At 41.2% G+C, this 24212-nt stretch overlaps 1 protein-coding gene across 1 annotated transcript in view; it reads right to left on the bottom strand.

Annotated features, from left to right (window-relative positions):
• TMEM242 (transmembrane protein 242) overlaps positions 1-23987 on the bottom strand; it is a 42576-nt gene extending 18589 nt beyond the window's left edge. Inside the window, exons 1-3 of the mRNA XM_052645575.1 lie at positions 23873-23987; positions 23259-23359; positions 15001-15138 (exon numbers count right to left, since the gene is read on the bottom strand). Coding sequence (XP_052501535.1) covers positions 15001-15138; positions 23259-23359; positions 23873-23960 — 327 coding nt within the window. The 5' untranslated portion in view covers positions 23961-23987. The remainder of the gene's footprint in view (positions 1-15000; positions 15139-23258; positions 23360-23872) is intronic.
• Positions 23988-24212: the final 225 nt, after the last annotated feature.

Consider the following 24212-nt stretch of genomic DNA (forward strand, 5'->3'; position numbering starts at 1 on the left):
ATTCCATTTTAGAATACTAAATCTTGACAAAATGAATATTTTATATTCAGACTTGAAAAGCTATTCTCACTCTTCCTGCCACTGAGCTGCAGTCCAGGAAGAGAGGAACAACAAGCAAGGGAGTTGGTGAGGGTGAGCAAAGTGTGGTGATTAGCAGAGCTCCTGCATCCTGTTTCAGGATGACTTGCTGGCACCCTGTTTAGATGGCAAAGCACAAGCTCCGTGATACATAAATTGGAACAGCACCATATATATGAATTCGCTTCACCCTGGTGGTCAGATATATGGTAACCATTTATCAAATTAAAAAGTGGAATCCTTTAAATGATCTTTATTTAACGGTGGCTGACATCTTAGAGGAATCCCCTTAAAACACCAACTTCTGATACCTACTGTTTCTTTTATCTAAGTCATAGCTTAAAATGTTTTAACCTGATGCCTGCTCCCACCTTCTCCCTACAATGACTCCTTTCACCAGTCATTTTCCTTATAAGTGTTCTTGAGGATGAAATTCAAGGACATAAAGACTTAGTTAGATGGCTTCTTTCTATATTAATTTTCTTCCTAGAGTTTGAACCTGTGCAGAAATACAATCACTATGACAGCTGCCTCTTCAGTTTTTCCCCTTAGCCACAACTAAATCAATTTTGAAAAAAATAACACTCTATAAAAGTATCTCAAACACAGCCTTTTATTTATAATAAGTCTTGCGATAAGAAGGAAAGAACTAAAAAAGATGAGATGACTTCAGTTCAGTTCAGTCGCTCAGTCGTGTCCGACTCTTTGCAACCCCATGAATTGCAGCACGCCAGGCCTCCCTGTCCATCACCAACTCTCGGAGTTCACTCAAACTCATGTCCATCGAGTCAGTGATGCCATCCAGCCATCTCATCCTCTGTCGTTCCCTTCTCCTCCTGCCCCCAATCCCTCCCAGCATCAGAGTCTTTTCCAGTGAGTCAACTCTTCACATGAGGTGGCCAAAGTATTGGAGTTTCAGCTTTAGCATCAGTCCTTCCAGTGAACACTCAGGACTGATTTCCTTTAGAATGGACTGGTTGGATCTCCTTGCAGTCCAAGGGACAGACTCCCCAAAAATGGAGAAAGTCAGCTACAGTTAACCAGCTCCCTAATGACCTTCTATCTTAGGTGGCTCCTTATTCCTTTTGAATGGAAAATCTAACTCAAATTAGCTATTCCAAATTCACTTTAATATTACAGCTGAAGGCAGGATTATGCCATACTACTATTGGTTACAGCACTTAGGAGGGAGGAAGCAGGAAATAAAGATGAACAGCGAGCAGCTGAACCAACATTGGTTGTAAACTAAGTCACCTGGACTTCCATCCCTAGCTCTCGATGCCCTTTTTCTCTCTAGGAACCCAGTTCAAATATTCTACCCTCTCCTAAGTCTTTTACAGTCTCTCAAGGAGAAGTCTTTTGAAAAATCTGCCACCACTGTGTACCTCTCTCCATTACAGGATTTATCACACACAAACGTAATTACTTAAGAAATTGTCACTCCAAAAGGAACACCTTTTATTTAACAGCATATCTTTATCCTCTAGCACAGAGCTTGGTACATGATCAGGGATTCAGTCACTGTTCATGGTAGAAAAGAATGAGGAAATAACTACAGAACTGAGTCAAGTAAGGCTCTGGGAGCTAACAAGTGAGAATGAGATGGAAATACAGGGCTGGAGAATCCACCTGGTGTGGAGTTTTGAATAAAGGGGTAAGGAAAATGGTACCTATTTGGGGTTTTTTAGCAAGGTTGATACAATAAGTTTCAGATAAAGCTATGAGTAAACTAAAAGATTTCTTAATCCCTTTCAAAACTAGTATCTACCTTTACCAAGTTAGAACATAAAATTAAAAAAGAGTATACAGTGCTAGAAACACAGTAAAATAAATATGCAATGGCAGAAGGAACATTTTACATTATCCTTGGAAGTTATTTAAAATATTTTTTTCTATGGAAAGTTTTAGAAAAAATAATCCATGCGCAAATGGATTTGAAAAAGAAAAAAAAACATGCAATGAGGGTTGTGTTAATATTACAAGCAGCAAGCAGAGCATTATATAAACACTATTTTTTTAAATCTTGCGATTTAAAAATCGTACCATGCAAATTGTAGTTTTTAAAAAATTAGTGGGCTGTGATTCTATTGCTCATAAATACACGCTCTATCTAACTTTGTAATCCTCATGTGGGGGTCTTTACAAATCACAGAACCTGAAAGTATTTTCTTTCATCAGCAATAGTGGGACTGCTCGGGGAAGGACAAAAGCAGGGCCACAAAGCTCTGTTCTGTGAGTAGAACAAAGGTAGAATGTCAATTCAAAAAAAACCCAGGGACCAACTTCCTACTTATGGTATTCAAATACTGTAACATCAACTGGGAAGCTGCTCGTATTAATCATTAAAAAGGAAAACATGAAAACATGGCACAAAGAAACTAAAATTCATTAATGTGTGTTTAAACACATTAAATCATATCTAAAAAGTGAGAAAGAGCCTATGGTCGAAAAATTAAACTAACTGCATAGGTGCTGTTTACTAAGTCAGCTCATTCATTCTCTGCAATTGGACTAATAATACATATAATACTGTAGTCCTCAGTAACAACAGCCTTACCCATCCGAAAAAAAAAAGAAGAATGTTTGTGTATGGAAGTTACTTTCAATTTGAGGTAGAAACTTAAGTTATCTTTATTAAAAAAAAACTCCAAACTGCTAAAACAGATTTAATTTCATGTTGTAAAGGTTAAAGCTTAATTTGCCTCCATCAAGGCCATGAACAGGGTCAACAGCAGCTGGGGAAAGGGTGGGGAAGGGGTGTCCCAGGTGGGCGAAAGGACAAGGCTCTGTAGCTAGAAAGAACATGACCTTTCAGGAGGCATAGACCTCTGACCATGACAAAGGATAAGAGGAACAGCTAGACTCTCAACGGTGGCACTCCTGACATTTCGGAATAGACTATTCTTTGTGGCCTGTCCTATGCACTGTTTAGCATAGGGATGTTTAGCAGCAGCCTGCAATGCAGGAGACGGGGGTTCGATCCCAGGGTCAGGAAGATCCCCTGGAAGAGGAAATGGCACCCCACTCCAGTACTCTTGTCTGAGAAATCCCATGGACAGAGGAGCCTGGCAGGTACAGTCCATGGGGTCCCAAGAGTTGGACAGGACTTGCAACTAAACCACCACTGACCTCCATCCGTTAGATGCCCCCCTGCAGTTATGACGGCCGAGAGGACCTCCAGACACTGCCGGCTCTCTCTCGTGGCTGGGGGTGGGACCCAGCAAAACTGCCCCCCACACCTCCCCCACCCCCAGTTGAGAATCAATGAGTTAAAGCATAAGCAGGGGCCGGGCCACAGAGGGACTCATAAACCATATCAGGGAACCTGGAACGTACTCTCAAGGGAAGAAGGAGCCACTGAAACAACACAGCGGCGTGATCAGATTTCACCCCGCAGAGCACCTCCTCTGTGCGAGGCTCTGGTGGGTGCCGAGGACACAGCAGGGAACGAGGGAAATGAGGGCGCCACCTTCTTAGAATTTAGGTTCTTTTCGCAAAGACAGAAACAGTTTTTAAGTGGTTAGTGTAACTTCATTTTGCAACAAGCATTATGAGGAAAAGAAAATCGGGCAACACCAAAGAGGAACTGAGTGGAGGGAGTGAAGGGGCTCTTGCATCTGGACAATTAATCAGATAGTCTGGGGAAGTGTCTCTGAGGAGGGGAAATAAATCTGGGCTGAAACCCCAGATGGCCACGTGGAACCAGCCATGCAAAAACCCAGGGAAGGAGTGTCCTGGGCAAAGCTAGAAAGGCTCTGTGCAGAAATAAGGCTGGTGTGCTGAAGGAACAAGAAGGTCCAGGGCCAGGTTAGTGTAGGGGATGGGAGGGGTCCTTGTGGGGGCTCAGGTGAGGTCAGCGAGGTTGGTGGGGCTACATCCTATAAGATTTCCTCAAGAGGAGATGCTGAAGGGTTTCTAGATAAAGGAGTGATGTGATATGACTTACATTTAAAACATATCTGTGTGGGAAAAATTTCTAGGGAAAGTGAAGCTGAGATACTAGATAAGAAACCATTTCAATACACCAGGCAAAAATGGAGGTGGAGAGAGATTAAAGAGCCGGGCTATGTTTAGCAGCAGAGCTAACAAGCACTCGTGGTTTAGATGAAGGGAAAGATGGGAAATGAGAAAATCTAAGATGATTCTCTGCTGGGTTTTTGGCTTGAACAATTGGGGAGATGGGTGTGGCACTCACTGAAATGGAAGAGACTAAGGGAGGAGCAAGTTGGGGAGAAGGTAAGGAAACCCAAGAATTCTGGTTAGGAGCTGGGGCTTTGACATGCCGTGAGACACAAGAGATGGACCACGTGTGGTTTCAAGGCAAATCTGAAGGTCAGGCTGGAACTGTATATGTGGACACTGTCAGACTGTAGATTGCTTTTAATCACCAGCACCAAGGACTGAGTTCAGATGGAGAACGGAGGTCCAAGTATGCAGCCACCTGACACGCCAATGCTTCAGGGTCTGCAGGGGATGAGCTGGCAAAGGAGACACACACAAAGGGCGAAGTGAAAGGCGCAGAAGCCGAGAGACAGCGTCCATGGAGGGGAGAAGGCTCACTTGTGTCAAACGTTGCTGAGAGATCAAGTAACAGAAGAGTAAAGACCAGACCTGGACCCGGCAACACGCAGGGCACTGGAGCCCTGACACCAGCAGTTTCAGGGGTGCTGGGAAAGAAGCTGGACTGAGGATAAACGGGGGAGGAAGTGGAGACAGGGATCACAGGCAACTCTTTCAGAATCTCTTCTATGACAGGAAGCAGGCAAATGGGCTGGTAACCGGAGAAGACAAGACTTCTAGGTGGGAGAGACTAGAGCACGTCTCTACACACTGCAGCAGAGGGGAGGCCATTGATCAGCAAAGGCTGGGGATAATTACGGGAGCGAGGTCCTCGGGCAGAGGCAGGTGGGAGGAGGTCGAATGCCCTCATGGGGGTGGGGCTTTGGTAGCAGCATCTCTTGGGTCTCACAGGCATGTCAAAAGGCCCACCATATCCATGGTATGGCTGTAGGCAGAGGTGACTGGTACAGCCTACCTCAGCTGCAGGCAGGTGTGGGGAAGATGAAGCCCAGCGTGTCCTAGCCGCGTGTGGAGAAAGACTACGGAAGGGCCAGGTGGGAGGCAGGCAGAACCAGAGTTAGCTATGATAAGACGTGTGGGGCAGGAAGGTGCCCCCAGCCACAGGGCTGTGGGGGCCGAGTAGCAGCAGGACTTGGTGACACATCAGACTGAGGGGGGAGAAAGCGTGTGGTCATGAATAAAATCCAGCTTTTCAGTCTAGGCAGCACTGCTGGATGGTGGATGCTGCTGCCATTCACCCAAGTGATGCTGGGAGTAGGCTGGAGGCTGAAACGGGAAGTAAATGACAGTTCAAGTGGAACCACACACGACCCCAGCAGGACATCCAAGATCAGTGTCCAGTCAAATGCGCGCACGAGCTAGGAGTTCAGGGGTCTGGCTGGAGATGCGGTCCTGGCAGTTGTCTGCATGAGGAGGAAGCCACTGGAATGAACAGAACCATGGAGAAAATACAAGGGCAGAGGAGCAAACTACAGTAAACAGGGTGGTGGGAAGCGAAAAACAACAGCCAAAGCAGGGTCATGAAAAAGCACAAAAACCACCAGAGCTTTGAAAGCCCCGAGTCTTGTCACAGCTAACATTGCTTAAAATTGTTAGAAGTATTTCAGTCAGGAAAACTACAGAGAATATTTCATATTCTGATTAATAAACTGAAAGTGAAAGTGTCTGCTGCTCAGTCGTGTCCGGCTCTTTGTGACCCCACGGACTACAGCCCACCAGGCTCCTCTGTCCATGGCATTTTCCAGGCAAGAGTACTGGAGTGGGTTGCCATTTCCTTCTCCAGGGGATCTCCCCAACCCAGGGACCAAACCCAGGTCTCCTGCATCACAAGCAGATTCTTCACTGTCTGAGCCACCAGGGAAGCCCAATTGATATATTTTTTTCCATAGTTTTAGATATTTGTAAGTGACTAACCAATAAGAGGTTGGAGCAGGAAATGGCAACCCACTCCAGTGTTCCTGGCTGGAGAATCCCATGGACAGAGCAGCCTGGTGGGCTACAGACCATGGGGTCGCCGAGGGTCAGAGGTGAAGGAGTAGGTGCCTCTAAACAGAAAGCTTAAGGGGAAAGAGTGCGCTCTCAGGTCTTCACCCCACAGCGCTCTGGCCAGAGATCAGCTCACGTGAGCCCAGTTTTCTACGCTCGGGGAAGAAAGTAAGGACAAAGGAAAGGAGAACACGCGACACCGAGGCTGCCAGCCCTCCAGTGGCGTTAAGACTGAGAACACTCTTCAGGTACTTAGGCCTGATTTGGGTCAGGCCTGGAACGAGAAGGCTTCTGAGGCAGGGCTTATCTTCCCTGGTAACTGTTGCACATTCTTACTGTAATATGCTGGGGGCCCTATTTTACTTATAGAAGGAAACTGATGGGTTTTTAAAAGAGGAATGTTGCCAATATGCCAAAACAGCTGAATCCCTTCTTCCCTCCTCCCTTGGCTTTAAAAAAGAAAAAGAAAAAAGAAAGTACATCAGTCATTATCTCCCATTTTAAGCAGAGCAAGCCCCTTTGACTCGGTCTCCCTGTCACCCAATTGCTTCTCCACACTCACAGAGTGCCTCTCACCACTGGGAGGCCCAGCCCATCAGAGCTGCCCTGGAATGGGAAGGAAGGGGTATAGAGATGTTCTTGTCACCTCAGACCTGAATTTAACCGGTACACAGTGCCACTTCCAATTAATTTAAAAATGATTCTAGGAAAAACATTCCTCAACACTTAAGCTGTTTGAAGGCCCGAGAGCTTGACAGATGGAGCCATTTCTGCAAGGTCATGATGACATGTTCTGAGTGGTCAAGGAGGTACCATCAGGAAGAGGAAGCCAGGCTGGGGCTGCTGACAGGCGGTAAGCAGAATAAGAAACTGAAGCTCTCTTCCTGGAGGCAGAAGCTGGTAGAAATCTCTGGAAGCACTGAAGCTAGACTAGGCGAGGACACAGAAAAATGTTTCAGCCTCTTTTCAGACTTCCCCTGCAGACCACTCAGAAGTGGCTACCAAGAAACCATTTGCCAGGAGACTCCAATTTGTTTTTAATCTTTAACCTAAACCAATGAATAGTATATAGCAAGAAGTCTGCTTCCTTCTCAGATATCTTAAAAGTGGAAAACTCTAAAGCTTTCCCTTGGTTTTATGTTACATATGGCATTTGAGCATTCACCCTACAATGCTGCTTCATCTGAAACATAGTGTAAGAATAAATGCACTTAATATGAGATACACCAGAATGTTGGTAAAAACTGAAATTAGCAAAAAGTCAAGAGATCTGACTGTAATTAGCAAAAGCCCTCAAGCTGGTCATAAGGTAATTAAGAAGTGGGCCTAAATATTAATATAAAAGTATTCCTAGCAACAGCTACCAAAAAGAGACTGGAGAAAGTAAGTTTTATTAGAGTACATCCCATATTGTCTCAGAGATGAGGTGTAACAGTCCTTCCTGTAAAAGATCTTTCTTAGAATGCATTCAGATGGCCAACAGGCACATGAAAAGGTGCTCAACACCGCTTATTACTAAAGAAATGCAAATTAAAACTACAATGAGGTACCACCTCAGACCAGTCAGAATGGCCATCATCAAAAAGTCTACAAATAACAAATGCTGGAGAGGGTGTGGAGAAAAGGGAACTCTTCCACACTGCTGGTGGCAATGTTGGTCCAGCCACTATGGAGAATAGTATGGAGGGTCCTCAAAAAACTAAAACTAAAAAACAGAGTTGCCATTACGATCCAGTAATCTCACTCCTGGGAATATATTAACAGAAAACTGTAGCTCAGAAAGAGACACGCACCCCTATATTCACAACAGCACTATTTACAACCACCAAGACATGGAGACAACCTAAACACCCAGCAACAGATGCGTGCATAAAGATACAGTACACACGTACACAACGGAATATTACTCAGCCAGAAAAAAGAACAAAATAATGCCACTGGCAGCAACATGGATAGATCTACAGGTTATCATATTGATACTAAGTGAAGGAAGTCAGAAAGAGAAAGACAAATACCAAAGGATATCACTTCTATGCGGAATCTAAACCATGACACACAGGAACTTACCTACAGAACAGAGGAAGGGAGCCGACTTGCAGCTGCAGGGGGCAGGGAGGGCTGGCTTGGGAATCTGGGACTAGCAGGTGCAAACTAATATACAGAGAATGGATAAACAAGGTCCTATTGTAGGGCACAGGGAACTACATTCAATATCCTGTAATAAGCCATAATGGAAAAGAACTTATTAAATAAGATCTTCCTTAGACCAGGAAAGGGCTTTCCTGGTGGCTCAGCTGGTAAAGAATCCGCCTGCAGTGCAGGAGATCTGGGTTCGATTCCAGGGAAAGGCTACCCTCTCCAGTATTCTGGCCTGGAGAATCCCATGGACTGTAATAATCCATGGGGTTGCAAAGAGTCGGACATGACCAAGTGATTTTCACTTTCACTTACAACAGGAAAAGTCAAATGACAACTTTTAGAGAGATGTTTAAAATATGTTTGTTTTAACATGTTTAACTTTTAGTTTTTTAAAGAAAAAGAGGTCTGGGCTTTTGAGAAAAAAGCAACCTATATTAAATGAAGAAGATTGGGGCTGTAGAGTAATCGCAGATCATTCCCATAAAACCCTGTACAGCAGCAGGGTCTTCAGAGAGACAGGTAAAAGGAGACATTTTCCACATGTCAGACTGGCAAAACTTCAGAGTAACGAAAGCCACTAATGGCAAGGAGGCTAGGCAACTTGTATACATTGCTGATATCTTCTAAATTTTATACATTTTCCTGGGGGGACATTTTAACAACAGATATCAGAAACATTTTTTTAAAAATACACTTTGATTCAACAATAACATCTTGTCTTTAGAACACATTTCTTGACAAAACACAGTACAGAAAGACGTGTGCCCACAGAGGTTCACCATGGCGCCTGAGAGCAGAAAATCACAATCCAAACGCCACCGGCTGCCCAGGTAAATCACAACTCACAGCTGAGCACCACACAGCCATGAAAAGCAATGGAGACTGAGGCACTCTACAGTGCAAAGATGTTCCTGTGACTATTCAGTGAAAAAAGTTCTAGAGTAGTACAATAAAAAAATATTTTACAATTATGCGAACATGCCTATACAAGGTCTAAATGGATGTTTCTACTCTAACAAGTGATTACAACTCAGAGATTTCTGGTGATTTTTTTTTAACTTTTCTGCATTGACTTTTTAAGCAATAGGTACGTATTTTTTTACAAAACACAAAATCATCTTTGTTTAACGAAAGATAGGTCCTAAATATTTTTCTTTAAAAATAAATACCAATATATATAAATAAAAACAAATACCTCTTATCCCATGGTTTAAAAAAAAACCATTTATAAATTGATTTTTAAATTAAAATCTTGGGACAACTTAAGTATTTCACAATAAATGAAAATGTTTCCATTCATGGTTTTATTACTATCAAGGTTTTAGCTCCTGTGAAGACAACTGTAAGTGACTTGTAAATTTTAACTATACCAAGTACCATGAATATATTCTATACAAACTACAGTAAATGTTAGCAGTGGGTGATTCTGACCAGTATTTTGAGATAACCTCACCTCAAACAAATGTAGAACACAGGTCCATTAGGCATGAAAAGCTATAATGATTTCTATCATATTAATCAGGAATTTTTTATACACCAAATGCTTTTCCTTCAAAGGGAAGGAAAAAAAGACCAAGACAGTCTAACCATAAATATGCTCAACCTCTGTCTATACCGACTATAAACAATAAAAGGTAAAGAAGTTACCATTTAAACAACTGTAGGTGGCACAGTTTTTCTTTTGATAATTGAGGGGTCACCAGTTAATATCACTAATGCCCTTACTACCTGCCTGGAAAGCATTTACTCTCCACAAGTCTCTAAACTTAACATGAACCCATACTAAATGTTCATTCTTTCCACAGTTCAGATGCTGTGATAATATAATCACATGATAAAATACCATAATTCAAAGTAATTGATGAGCCCATTCTGAGCATCAGGCCATGCCCACAGCTGGTGAGCAGGGTGGAGCTGGTGTGGTGATGCCAGGCTGGACCTGCACTGATTCTGACTCGAAGGTAGGCAGGGGTCCCACTTTAAACCCTGGGCACCCTGATCTGCTTCAGCTGGCTGACAAGACAGCTTCCACTAGCTCTCTCCTTTTCAGGAATCTCTTCTTAAATGATCTACCATTGTGTAAATTAAATTTTTTTCTTTATATCTGATACATTAAACATGTTCCATGTGAAATGAACTTCTACACTAACTCTGAAAAAACAACGAGTAAATCCAAAATATTTCTAAGAAACTGAAGAGCTTTGCTTTAGGGCTTCCCTGGCCACTCAGTGGTAAAGAATCCACCTGCCAACGCAGGAGACACTGGGTTCGACCCCAGACCCAGGAAGATCCCAGAAGCCGTGGATCAGCTAAGCCCGGGGGCCACAATTATGGAGCCCATGTGCCGCAACTACTGAGGTCTGCACGTCGTAGAGCCCGAGCTCCCCACTAGAGAAGCCGCCACAGTGAGAAGCCTCTGTACCGGGAAGGCAGTGTACCACAGCCAGAGAGCAGCCCCGGCTCACCGAAACCACAGAAAGGCCCACGCAGCAACCAAGACCAGCACAGCCCAAAATAAAATGCGTTTAAAAAAAAAAAAAAAAGCTTTGCTTTAAGCATTTTCAACATGGTCCCTTTTAGGCCAGCAGATGGAGCTGTGAATTAAAACAGGGAACGCGAGCTGCTCTACGTCAGCCACTAGAGGGCACCCTTTTTCATGGAACTGGTTTATACCAGAGATTTACTTACAATTTAACTATCTGAAGCAGGAATTGATTCTGATTTACATGTGTTTATCTAGAATGACCATCTCAATACTATGTGAATGCAAAGGCTGGGACCATTTTTGCTCAACATTTTTTGACTAAAACTTTTCCTTCCTCACAGAAGAATGATATTTCCTAGTTCAGTTCAGGCACTCAGTTGTGTCCGACTCTTTGCGACCCCATGAATCACAGCACGCCAGGCCTCCCTGTCCATCACCAACTCCCAGAGTTCACCCAAACTCATGTGCATTGAGTCGGTGATGCCATCCAGCCATCTCATCCTCTGTTGTCCCCTTCTCCTCCTACCCCCAATCCCTCCCAGCATCAGAGTCTTTTCCAATGAGTCAACTCTTCGCATGAGGTGGCCAAAGTACTGGAGTCTCAGCTTCAGCATCAGTCTTTCCAACGAACACCCAGGACTGCTCTCCTTTAGGATGGACTGATTGGATCTCCTTGCAGTCCAAGGGACTCTCAAGAGTCTTCTCCAACACCACAGTGCAAAAGCATCAATTCTTCGGCGCTCAGCTTTCTTCACAGTCCAACTCTCACACCCATTCATGACCCCTGGAAAAACCATAGGCTTGACTAGATGGACCTTTGTTGGTAAAGTAATATCTCTGCTTTTTAATATGTTATTTAGGTTGCTCATAATTTCCTAGTAAGAGGCAGTAAATAGTAATAAAAGTTCATCCCTGGAATCAGGGCAACCTCATGGTTATCATCAAAACTCTAAATGCAGAACTGAAATATATACCACATTGCTCTCCATAAGCCTCAGAGCAGAGTCATCTAACAAGAATTTCCTTGGAAAATCACCCATACTGTCCACCAGGGAGCTCTGTCTTAGCTCAGTGCCAGGCTGAGGGAAGGCCCACATTTGTCTTTTGAATAAACAAACTGATAAACACTGCGGCTTTTAAGAGATGTATCCTAAAAAATTACCAGTGGGTTTGTTTTTCTGTGAGACTTCTCAGACATGGCAAAAGTGCCAATCTAAAGAATCAATAGTGCCAATCAGAAAAGAATTTGGCCCCTCAGATATTTTATTTAGGTAGTAATCTCTAATCAGTGCCATAAAACAAAAAGTTCACATTCTAGAAACTAAAATAGCACAGCTAGGGGACACATGTACACCAGTGGCTGATTCATGTCAATATATGGCAAAAACCACAATACTGTAAAGTAATTAGCCTCCAATTAAAATAAATATTTAAAAAATAGCACAGTCTAGCCCATAAAGCCCAAGTTCTCAAGCATATAATGTAGAGCCTAATTTTGTTGGTCTATGAAAATCTGGATTGATTCATTATGACTCTTCTAAATCAGACTGTTCATATTTGTAAATAACGTAAAACTTCACTACTTGATTTATGACCTATGCTGAACTCTAGAAACATTATCAATTCCGTGCACTCAATGTGATGTGCTAACAGACTGCCATTTTTATAGAAATCAAAAACTTAATAACTTGACTCTTACTTGCATCCCCCCCACCCCGACACAGAGTTCATATGTGGTCAAGGAGGCTTTGTGAACTCCCCAGCAGTTGTGCTTTATAGTCAGCATAAATTAATAAAAATAAAACCTAGGACTATTTTTTTAAAGCAGTATTACTGTTAAAGCAACACATATTTAAGAGTTACAAAGAAAAGTAAAATAAGAAATTGACCCACACACCCATAATTCATTCACATATTATCACCAGACATATTTCCTCCCAACCTTTTCCATTTGTTTTCAAATAACGGCTCTCATATTATAGGAGGAAAGAACAGCCCGTCCTATACCAGACTGAGGTCAATTATGTTAGGAGATGAGGTTCACATTGAAGATACCCAGTAAAATCTGTCAAGTTATCAAGACTGTGGATCACGCCACAATCAAAACCAAATTCACTCGCTCCGTTCCCCTGCCCTGGCCCCTTCGACCTATTCCTTTATATTCCATCTTAGCTAAGGGAGGTAAAACTGGAAACAGGCTAGATTCTGCAGATCATCAAATATGCCTTCAAATCTTGACTCTGCCAATTACAAGCTGCGTGATCTTGGGCAAGTGACTGACCTGAGTCCTCATTTCCTAATTTATAACACGGGAGATATTAATACCTGCTTCATAGTTATGGAGAGGATTAAATAATCTGCTATGTCTAAAATGTCTGGTACAATGCCTGAAATGAAGAGATTTTATACTGATCAAAAGGAAAACTGAGGTGTCTAAAAATCATCAAAAAATCTTCAGCCACAAGTTCTCTAACTTTTTCAATCAATCCCTGTTTTATTGTTACAGTGACTATTGGGCAGTTACTTTAAATATAAAGATTAGACTAGGAAAAAAGCAGTCTATCAATATATTTTAAGTGAAAAGTACACTAATGCCTATGTAGTTATGATTAAGCCAAATGTGAACAATTTAATAATAACACCTGTTACTCCAACAACCCCCCCACAACCCTTGCATTAATTTCTCCACACCTATCAGCACACACTATTGTCAACCCGCAATGCGGGAGACCTGGGTTCGATCCCTGGGTTGGGAAGATCCCCTGGAGAAGGAAATGGCAACCCACTCCAGTACTCTTGCCAAGAAAATTCCATGGATGGAGGAGCCTGGTGGGCTACAGTCCATGGAGTCACAGAGTCAGACACGACTGAACGACTTCACTTTATCAGCACACACACATGCTGTTAATTCAGCCAATTTAAAAAACAAACACTCTCTTGATCCCATTCCCCCTTGTAGCTACGACCCCATTTCTTCCTTTCCCTTTAGAGCCAAACTCAAGACTTGCCCATACACGGCCTCCAATCTCTCTCCTCCGTCTCCTTCACATCCACTCCACTCAGGCTTTATCCACCAATGACTCCACATCGCCAACTCAGCAAAGGATCAGTTCTCATTCTAACGCGATGTGTACCCGGCATCCACCTTTTTTCACTGGATCCAGGTCGCCATTCTCCTGGGTATCTCTTCCTCTTTGGTAGGGAAACCTCCTCGATATTCCTTAACCTCGAAACCTTATAAACACCCAAGAGCTACTTCCTCAGATTTTCTCTTTCTGCTCTGCATTCACTGCCTTTGTGAGCTCATCTGATCTCATGTTACAGAAACATCCCAACGAACTTTTTGGCCAACTCAATAGTATCCACATACTGAGGAGTCTCCAATTTATACCTTCACCTGACCTCTCCCCTGAATTCCATCCATCTGTATCTAACTGCTTACTTGACTCTCCACCTGGCTCCTGGCTATCTAAAAGCTCTCCCAAACTCACAAGCCCCAGACTGGGCTCCTCACATGATCCCCTAATATCTGTTCCACTCACACTGATCTCGTCGATTTCCTAGTTGCTCAGACCAAACCCTGGAGACATCCTTGACTTGACTTTCACCTCTGACATTCAATTTATAACAAATCCTTATTGCCCCTACCTTTGAAACACTGATATAACTGGAACTTCTTTTCATCAACTCTACTGCGGCCACCCATTCTAAACCACTACCAACTCCCATCTGTCACAAAGAGCCTGGTCCACAGAACTTTCCATTATTCTGAATGCACAGCTCTTCAGCTTGGAGTATAAATTACACACACACAGGCACTAAGTCTTTTCCCAATAATGTGTAAACACATTAATAATTGAAATAACAATTTTAAAATGCTTTAACTGTTTTACAACGATGTTTATAAATATGGATGTCAAACAGCATAGAAAGCTATTCCAAATTAAATTTTCCTGAACAAGTAGCTCTCGCCAATTTATACAGAAAGACCATTTGCTATGAATTAGTCATTACTTTAATTATATTTGAAGTTTTACCACCTTCAAATATTTAAATTATTTATATGATTTACTAGTAATGACAAGCCACCTAGTTATTAGCAAGAATTCAGTCAATTCTCTGTCATCACTTCCTAAGACAGTAAATAAACGATATACAAATTTGAAAATCTGGACAATTTAGGGAGGACAAAATAGAATCCAGATACCAACTGTAAGACTGTAGTTACTTACACTGTGCACTCCTAGAGCCTTCCAGACTGCGAAGCTGATCACACCGACCCCACACCAGGCATAAAGTGAGCCCCAGCCCAGGGCTCGCAAGGCCAGGGAAGACCCGCTCTCTGGTAAGGCAGCTGTGGCCATACTTCCCTGCAATGAAGACAGAAGGGCTGAGGTAAAAATCATCACTTTGAAAGAATAAATATTTGGAGAGTGTTTGCAATTAACGACTCTCTGGTAAGCACCACGATAACTGGGACACTGGACCAATCCAAGTTCAAATTCCAGCTCTGCTACTTAACAACTGCATAACTTACATCACAATTTCTCTGAAAAACATCTGAGTGTGCAAGGCACTGTGCCAGAAGCCAGGCTAGGTACACAGAGCAACTTCTTTCTAACCAAACGCTTCGGTCCTGGGGTGGGACTGGGGGACACAGCCACCGAGAAGTTATGACCGAAATGGAAAGGGCAACAGCACAGCATGTATGGACAGGCCATTATGGACCCAGAGGAAGAGGCCACCCGACCCACTCGCAGCAAAGGGACGCTCTACTGAATGTGGTTAGCCGCTCTTCCACATCTCCTGGTTTATGAATAAGCTGCACAAGTGGTATTCATACACTAAACGCTTCTTTTCACTACTGATACTAATGATTAAATTAGACTGATTAGAAGGACCAAAGCCACATTTTTCCTTATGCCGTTAAATGACCATGAATCCTATTTCTAAATGAGATTAATTTTTTATAAGATTGCAGGACTGCAATCTCCCAGGGATCCTGTATTTCCAAATACTACATAACAGTTAATAATTATATATGAAAAGAAAAGTGAAGAGTGTTAGTTGCTTAGTTGTCTCCGACTCTGCAACTTCGTGGACTATAGCCCGCCATACTCCTCTGTCCGTGGAATTCTCCAGGCAAGAATGCTGGAATGGGTTGCCATTCCCTTCTCTAGGGGATCTTGCTGACTCAGGGATCAAACCCAGGTCTCCTGCACTGCATCAGATTCTTTGCCATCTGAGCTACCAGGAAAGCCCCGATAATTATATATAGCTTTATATACATATATATATAGGCAGGCAGATATATGTATATATGGCTTATATTGTGCCCTTACTATATGACAAGCACTGTTTAAAGCATTTTGCATGTATTAATTCACTCAGCCTCACTCTGTGAGACAGGTACTATGATCTTCCTTTCACTAAAGACCAAACTAAGGCAGAGAGAGATTAAATAACTTGTTCAAGGCTTCACAACTTATAAAAGCTAGAGCACTTCAGCAGTCTGGCTTTATAGACTAACAAGAATTTGCCATTCAGTCATTTCTCAGTTCTGATTCTAAATACAACACAACACAAAATGTAAATGAAAGTATCTTTTTAAGTGGAAACAAATCCACAGTGTAAATTAGAATAAAAACCATCATTACTTAGGGTAATTCAAATATTCACACTGCTGAAATAGACAAAGGTGTGATAATACTTATGGTTCTACTTGAAACCAACTATGGGACAGTCACTTATTCCCACAGTTTGAACTGAATATGAAATATAATTTATCCTTTGCAAAAATCTTAAAGGAAACTGTAGAATTTAGGAAATCTTAAGAATTTATTATTTTTCTCCATGGGCCTGTCTGCTAAAACACATTAAACATCAACAAACAAAAATTAAAATTTTAACTTCCTCAAAAGCTGAATCTTACTTTTTTCTGATTATATAATCACTGAGGAAAATTTGGTATGTATAAAAAATAGGATGAATTAAAAAAAACTTCCATCTTATTATCCAGTAAACCATGGTAAATATTTTGACATTTTAAAAACAACTTAACACCACTAAAATGTTTTTAATCTTCAACTTTCATCTTCTCACAGTGTCAAGAACTCAAATATTTTTAAAGGTTACACTGCACTGACATCATAATTTACTTAGCCATTCGTTATTAATATATACTAGCTTCAGGTTTTTATATTAATTTTTTTGTATTAAAAACTTCCTTGTGCCTAAACACTTATCCACATTTCTGATAAAGTCCTTGGGGAAAATTCCTCAAAACAGAATTACTAAGTGGAGGAATCATGAATATTTTATAAGCTGATAGACATACAAAGTGTTTTTCAAAAGGTTTTACTAAGTTACAATGCTGTTTTATGAGGACCATTTCAAGCTAGCCAGCATCAGATGGTCTCAGGTAAACTAAAAACACACAAAAGAAACCTCTGAAATTTACATAAGACTATTTATATTTCTATTGTTACTGAGAATGTGTATTTGTCCAAGTTATGAGCCAACGTTTACGCCTTTTGAATTGCATATTCATGTTATATACTTAGAGTCTTCTAATTTGTATATTCTTTCTGTATTAATCTACTCTGAAGCCCTATCACATGTACTGTATTATTCCCCTAGCTTGTTTGTTTGTTTATGATGGGCTCTTACTTTCTTGACCAAGGACGGAACCCACAGCCCCTGCAGTGGAGGCGCAGTCTCAACCACTGGACTCTCAGGGAAGTCCCAGGTTAATCTTTCTATTTTGCTTGTTTGTTTTTGGTCAAGGATGCATTGTAAAGATTTTAAGCTACCTGCCCTCATCCAAGTCACAGTCATTTCTCTTTCCTTCTAGCTATACTTTTGTTTAAAAAACTTCTTTACCCCTAGCTTTTTCGTTCATCTGATATTTACTTTAGTCCTGTTAGAAGCTGATAACTAAAGGGAGTTCACTTCCCCCAACAGTTTAGCAACTGCCCCAACACCATTCTATGAATTAATCCTTCTCCTCTCAAACTTTTTTGAGAAAATTATATACAGAGGTTTGTTTCTAAGCTAATTTCATACTATGAATTTTATACCAGAATCACATAGATGTAATTACAGAATCAGAAAAAGTCTGAATATTCAGAAAGTATTTACATCATACACATTCAGTTCAGTTCAGTCGCTCAGTCGTGTCCGACTCTTTGCAACCCCGTGAATCGAAGCACACCAGGCCTCCCTGTCCATCACCAACTCCCGGAGTTCACTCAGACTCACGTCCATCGAAGTCAGTGATGCCATCCAGCCATCTCATCCTCTGTCGTCCCCTTCTCCTCCTGCCCCCAATCCCTCCCAGCATCAGAGTCTTTTCCAGTGAGTCACCTCTTCACATGAGGTGGCCAAAGTACTGGAGTTTCAGCTTTAGCATCATTCCTTCCAAAGAAATTCCAGGGTTGATCTCCTTCAGAATGGACTGGTTGGATCTCCTTGCAGTCCAAGGGACTCTCAAGAGTCTTCTCCAACACCACAGTTCAAACGCATCAATTCTTCAGCACTCAGCCTTCTTCACAGTCCAACTTTCACATCCATACATGACCACAGGAAAAACCATAGCCTTGACTAGACGGACCTTAGTCGGCAAAGTAATGTCTCTGCTTTTGAATATACTATCTAGGTTGGTCATAACTTTTCTTCCAAGGAGTAAGCGTCTTTTAATTTCATGGCTGCAGTCACCACCTGCAGTGATTTTGGAGCCCCAAAAAATAAAGTCTGACACTGTTTCCACTTTATCAATTATTTCTTAAGTTTTTACCTATTCATTCTTCCAGAAAAACCCTAGAACATTTTGTCAAGAGTCCTTCCAACTCCCCCTCACCCCATTCATTGACATTTTCATTAGAATAACATCAAACATTAGCTAACTGATAAGAGAAAATCTGTAACATCCTGTCTTTCATCTGGAAATATATTTTCATTTACTCAAGTCTTTTTTTTTCTTTTTAGAAAATTGTCTTTATATTGCTCAACCCATTTATTTTTTATTCAACCCATTCTTAATAAAGGTTTTGTATTTTTTTTAGGCATGTATTTGTGATTGAATACTATTCACAGTACATAGAAACATTTTGTTTATCTGTGTCCCCACACCTAAAACCTAACAGATCCTATCTAAAGGCATACTTTTGCAGAAATAGCCTGGTCCCGACCAGATTCTCAAGAGATTTTCCTTAGCCATTTTCTATGATGAAAACTACTCTCTTATTTTATTCCTTTTCTCAGGCTGCTATAATTTCAGTGGTTCCCTAGACACTACAGACCTCACATAAATACACCAACTTCTAATTGGCTTATTTCCATCCAGAAGCAGTATCATTAACCAAATATTATTACACCAGGCTCAGTTTAGGTGCTCTGGCTTAAGTTTTATTTTTGAAACTTAAATTAAAATTTTCATATTTCCCTGAGGACAAAAACTATATGTTATAGATATACATAAATCCATGTTTTGCTAAGTAAAAAAGGTACCAATGGGTTATAAATACAACCCTTAATAACACAGCAATACTTCCAACAAAATCTTAAGTTTGCTAAACTTTCAGATTTTTTTTTTAAAAAGGTACATGCTGTATTTATCTATCAGTCTCAGAAACTGACTGTGAGGGAAGTGAGTTATTATCAGCTACTGTCTATATACTCTAAAACTAATTTTAGTCAAAATGATGTTAAAAACTGATTTGTTCTTAAGTTTTTAAAAGTCTAGTCATCAAGCTTTATCCACTGGAGTTATATGTCACATGGCCTTTATACAGCCTGCTCAAAGTTTTAAAAATGAACACTCACAGACTGACAGCAGCAAAGACTGACTTGCCAAACAATAATGTTGCTCTTTAGATATAACTACACATGCATAAATCAAAGCTGTATTTTTCTCCAGCACATTGTTTATTCTTTTCATTTAAATTAAAATGAAGCCGTGTGTGCATGGAAGTTGATCTTAGCAAATCACAATGCAGTTATGATACTTAAAATCTAAAACAGAAGAACTGTTTTCCATTATTTTGTATTTATAATACCTCTTATGCTTAAATACATGGTGCCTTTTATATTCTATGTATTCTTAGGAAGATTTAATCTATTATTCACAGGTACAGAAACTATCAAAACAAATTGTTCAGTTTGTCAGAAAGTCAACTGCTTCCCTAAGAATAAGGTTCATGTTTTCAGTTTTTTTCTTTTTCAGTTTAATCTTGCGATAAATCTGATATAAATCAAATTCTGATATTTAAAAAGAATGTTCAATCTAGCTATTTCCCCCACACAGCATTCTTAGCTGATATATTTTGCTATATTCTTTACATCATAGAAAGAGCTGTGCTGCATTATACCAAAGTAAAGATTTGTTCTTATAATTTCTCAGAAGTTATAGCTGTATCAGAAGATGATGACTCACCCTTTCTGTCTGTTCATTTCCTAAATGGGTCTTGAAATAACTCAGTTATTTGAAGAATATTTAACTTCCAAAAGAGGATGTGCTCAAATTTCCTGGTCTCAGGATCCATTTATACTTGGATCCCAAAGATTTCTGATTATGTGCATTAAAATAACCATCCTACAAAACATTTAGCACAAAAAGAAGCAATGTTTTACATTTTTGCTAATCTTTTAAATGTCTGGTTTAACAAAAGAGCTTTATTTTCACACAGGCATCTATATTCCATCCGTTGCAATGTTTTTTGGTTAGAGTATACAAATACTCAAGACAGTAAAGAATCAGCCTGCAATGCAGGAGACCCAGGTTCAATCCTCAGGTTGGGAAGATCCCCTGGAGAAGGGAATGGCTACCCTCCTCCCATCTTCTTGCCTGGAGAATTCCATGGACAGAGGAGCTTGGCGGGGTACAGTCCATGGGGTCACAAACAATCAGACACAACTGAGCGACTAACACTTTCACTTTTTTTTTAAACTACAAATAAAATCTATCCTCACACAGGTATGTGGTCGGAAAAAGGAGTATTTTAACAGCCTCCCTTCTTTGATATATACCCAAACTCGACAAATAGTTTCTTAAAAATAATCTGCAATATGGAATAAAAAATCGTATCAATAAGTTGTACTTTGTTACACTAAAATCCATTGGTCTATTTTGCATTTTGAATGGAACTTTCATCCATGCATCATGATCACTCAGAAAATACTGACTTGCCAAAAGAAGTTATCTTTCAAACTCCTGACATCATTTATTAAATATTAAAATCACATCATTAATATCACTACCAATCTCAGAAAAAAGCTTCAGGTGTTTAAGCAGCTGGCAAGCTCACAATGGCAGACACAAGTTTTCTAAATTCAATTTTTACCTATAAAGGGTGGAATTTTATTATTGGTGACACATACTAACAATTGCTTGCTTGAAGAGAAGGTTCATTTTGAAGAAAATGTCTACATACTTCTGAATAACTATCATTTGTCAGTTGCTCTTTCAAGTGAAAACAATATATCATGAAAAAAAAAGTGGCTAGTTCAGAATGTAACTCAATCACACAATTGCTTTATCTTGAGAAAAACATATTACTTTGGTATAATGCAAAGTGCTTTATGTGTACTTCCCATTTCTTCACACAGACTTCACAAAGAGGTTATGTTCAGGGCCAAGATATTAAAAATAATTTTACTGCTTCAACAAGGATATTCTTCTGCAAAGATGGCATTAACCACAGGTGCGCGTAGAGGACCACAATGCCTGCTAGCAGGCCTGGGGCCACTGCCTCAACTACAGCACGACACAGCACTTGGTGCGTTACTGCTTCTGTACCATTAGCGCAAGTGTCTTAGCAGGATCACCATAGTAACTGACTTTACAGACTCCCCAAAGGGTCTCAAGAATCCCCAGGGTTCTGTGGGCCTCGGGTTGAAAATCACTGTGTTAGATCACAAAGGCCATATGTGGAATCAAATCTTAGAACTGCAAAATAGAATGCAAAGTTGTGAACGTGTGTGTTTTTTGAGAGAGAATTGCTAGCTTTCATCAGATTCTCAAAAGATCTGTGAACCAAAGGTTATCATGTTAACTTGGATTTAGAAATCAACCAAAACTCCACTATTAAAGCATCACTATCACTCAGGTTTCACTGATTTCTGCCTCAAGATACATATTTCTGCTCAGAAAATATTCTGTAACATAGGGAGGAAATGACCATGAAGTTCCTAACAGTGATTCGGAAAACTCCCTATGAACCCTGAATATATTCAGAGGGGAAACCAAATGCACTTTAATGTGGTCTCCCACCATTCTTAAGGCTTAAATATAATTGTAAGATTATTAAAGATAAATACAAGTCAAAAAGGAATTCAACTGGTTTATGATTTTTCACATAACACTTTTTCCAAAGAAAATATCAAATTGTAATTATATTGTTACTTGTGTGATTAGTTATATAACATTTGTCTCCCACTCCAGACCTAGCTTCCTGAGGGGCACATGTTCTGTTCATTTTTGTATCTCTTACACCTAGCTAGCACAGTGCCTGCACATAAAAGATCCTAAATAAACATTTATTTTATTTATTAAACATTTAAATTATTTATTGAAGAAATAAGTTAATGGATAAATAAACCATAAGATGTAGGTAGGGGAGAGACAGGACAATGCAGAAAAACCACCACAGTGGGAAGAAAATTACTCAACTTGTCCATGACAGGTGACTGCTCAAACCTGCTCATGGAATTAGGATTTTCTGCCCTCAGTTGGTTATACTCATTCAACCAAAATTTATTGAACACCTACTACGAGCTAAGGGCTTCCCTGGTGGCTCAGTGGTAAAGAATCCACCTGCCAACACAGAAGTGGGTTCGATCCCTGGGCGGGGCAGATCTGTGAAGGAAGAAATGGCAATGCACTCTAGTATTCTTGTCTGGGAAATCCAATGGATAGAGGAGCCTGATGGGCTACAGTCCACGGGGTGGCAAAAGAGTTGCACACAACTTACGTGACTAAACAACCACTCCGTGCCAGACAATCTTCTAGGGAGCGGGGCTGCTGTACTGCACAAACATGCACGGTTTCCAGGTTCAAAAAGCTGGCCTGTGTTTTTCATCTATACTAAGATGCACTATATTTCAACATTTTAACATCTCTGAGCCAGAAACGGCTACTGCAGTGCTGTCTCAAGAATTTAATTGGCACTTTTGTGTGTGTGCTACATACAATATGGGGCCTCTTACAACTGAGAATAATTTACCTAGATTGAGATTTAAGGTCATGTTGTGAATAGAAAATGTATTGGACAAGCTTTCAAAGTCTTGTTCTGCTAACAGTTTTAAAAGCACATAATTACTTCTTTAAATGAAAATAAAGACAGTTGATTAATTGTACCCTTTTGAATCTCAAAGTCCACACTGGTTTACTTCTTAGAGTAATAGGAAAGGCCATCAACACTTTCTATTCAAAACAGCTGCCACTGATTTATAAACAGTAATTGTGCTACCAACGGATTTCTATGTCACAAACCTTATTGAACCACTCAGGACTTTTCTTTTTAGCCAAAGACAATGTTGTGGCAAATCCAGCTAGCATTCCTGCTGCAGCAACAGAACCAAGGAAAATTCCACCTGTCAAGAGTTTGGGAGGAAGGAAATGGGTGGGGAGAAGGAAGAAAAAACAAAAAACCTGAAGTTAAAAAGATGGACACAAATAAGTTTCAGATACTATTTAAAAATCAATTTGGAAATTCGAGAAACGATAGCTAAGAAGCTCCTGGCAAAGGTAAATGATGGCGGCTGTGAAACCTGCGTGGCCGCACGACCTCTGGTTCCTGAGGCCATTCCAGTTTAAGTGTCCCAAGAGCACAGAATAGGCACAGGGTCTCCTTTCTCCCGGGGACGAAAAAAGAGACACCGGGAGTTAGAAAGGGGAGGGGAGGTGCCGGGGGGAGACAGAGAGAAACTGCAGAGGGAACGGGGTAAACGCAGCCTATACAGAAGAGCTCGCGGGACCAGTCCACTGGACTCAGGGCACTCAAACCAAGGTCTACCCCGGCAGCGTGTGCGTGGGGACGCCCGATCCAGCGCAGGCTAGCGCCCCGGGTGACCCTGACCTGACACCCGCACCTCGCCACACCACACCTTTAACCAGGAAAAGCCGGTCATCGGCAGACACCGAGGCCTCCGGCCGAGAGGACGGTCCAGCACTCCCCGCGTCCCCCGCCTCCATGTTTCTGAGCCTTCGCTACTGCGTCCGGAGCCAACTGGACCCGGGTGGAAACGAGAGCGAGATTGAAGAGAAAGGTTCCGCTGCCACCTCCCTCTGTGCAACCCGAATATCCGTCCGAAGAACGACCTCTGCGTGCAAACCTTCTCTGCTGCCCTCGGGGCCCGGGCGGAGAAGATGCTGTGGCTTGCACCCTGGGGGACAGTGTCTTCCACGACTGTCTAACCCGGGAGGATCATTTGCCCGCTCCAAGGT

This window comes from Budorcas taxicolor, chromosome 9 (genome assembly GCF_023091745.1).
Source record: "Budorcas taxicolor isolate Tak-1 chromosome 9, Takin1.1, whole genome shotgun sequence".
NCBI lineage: Eukaryota > Metazoa > Chordata > Mammalia > Artiodactyla > Bovidae > Budorcas > Budorcas taxicolor.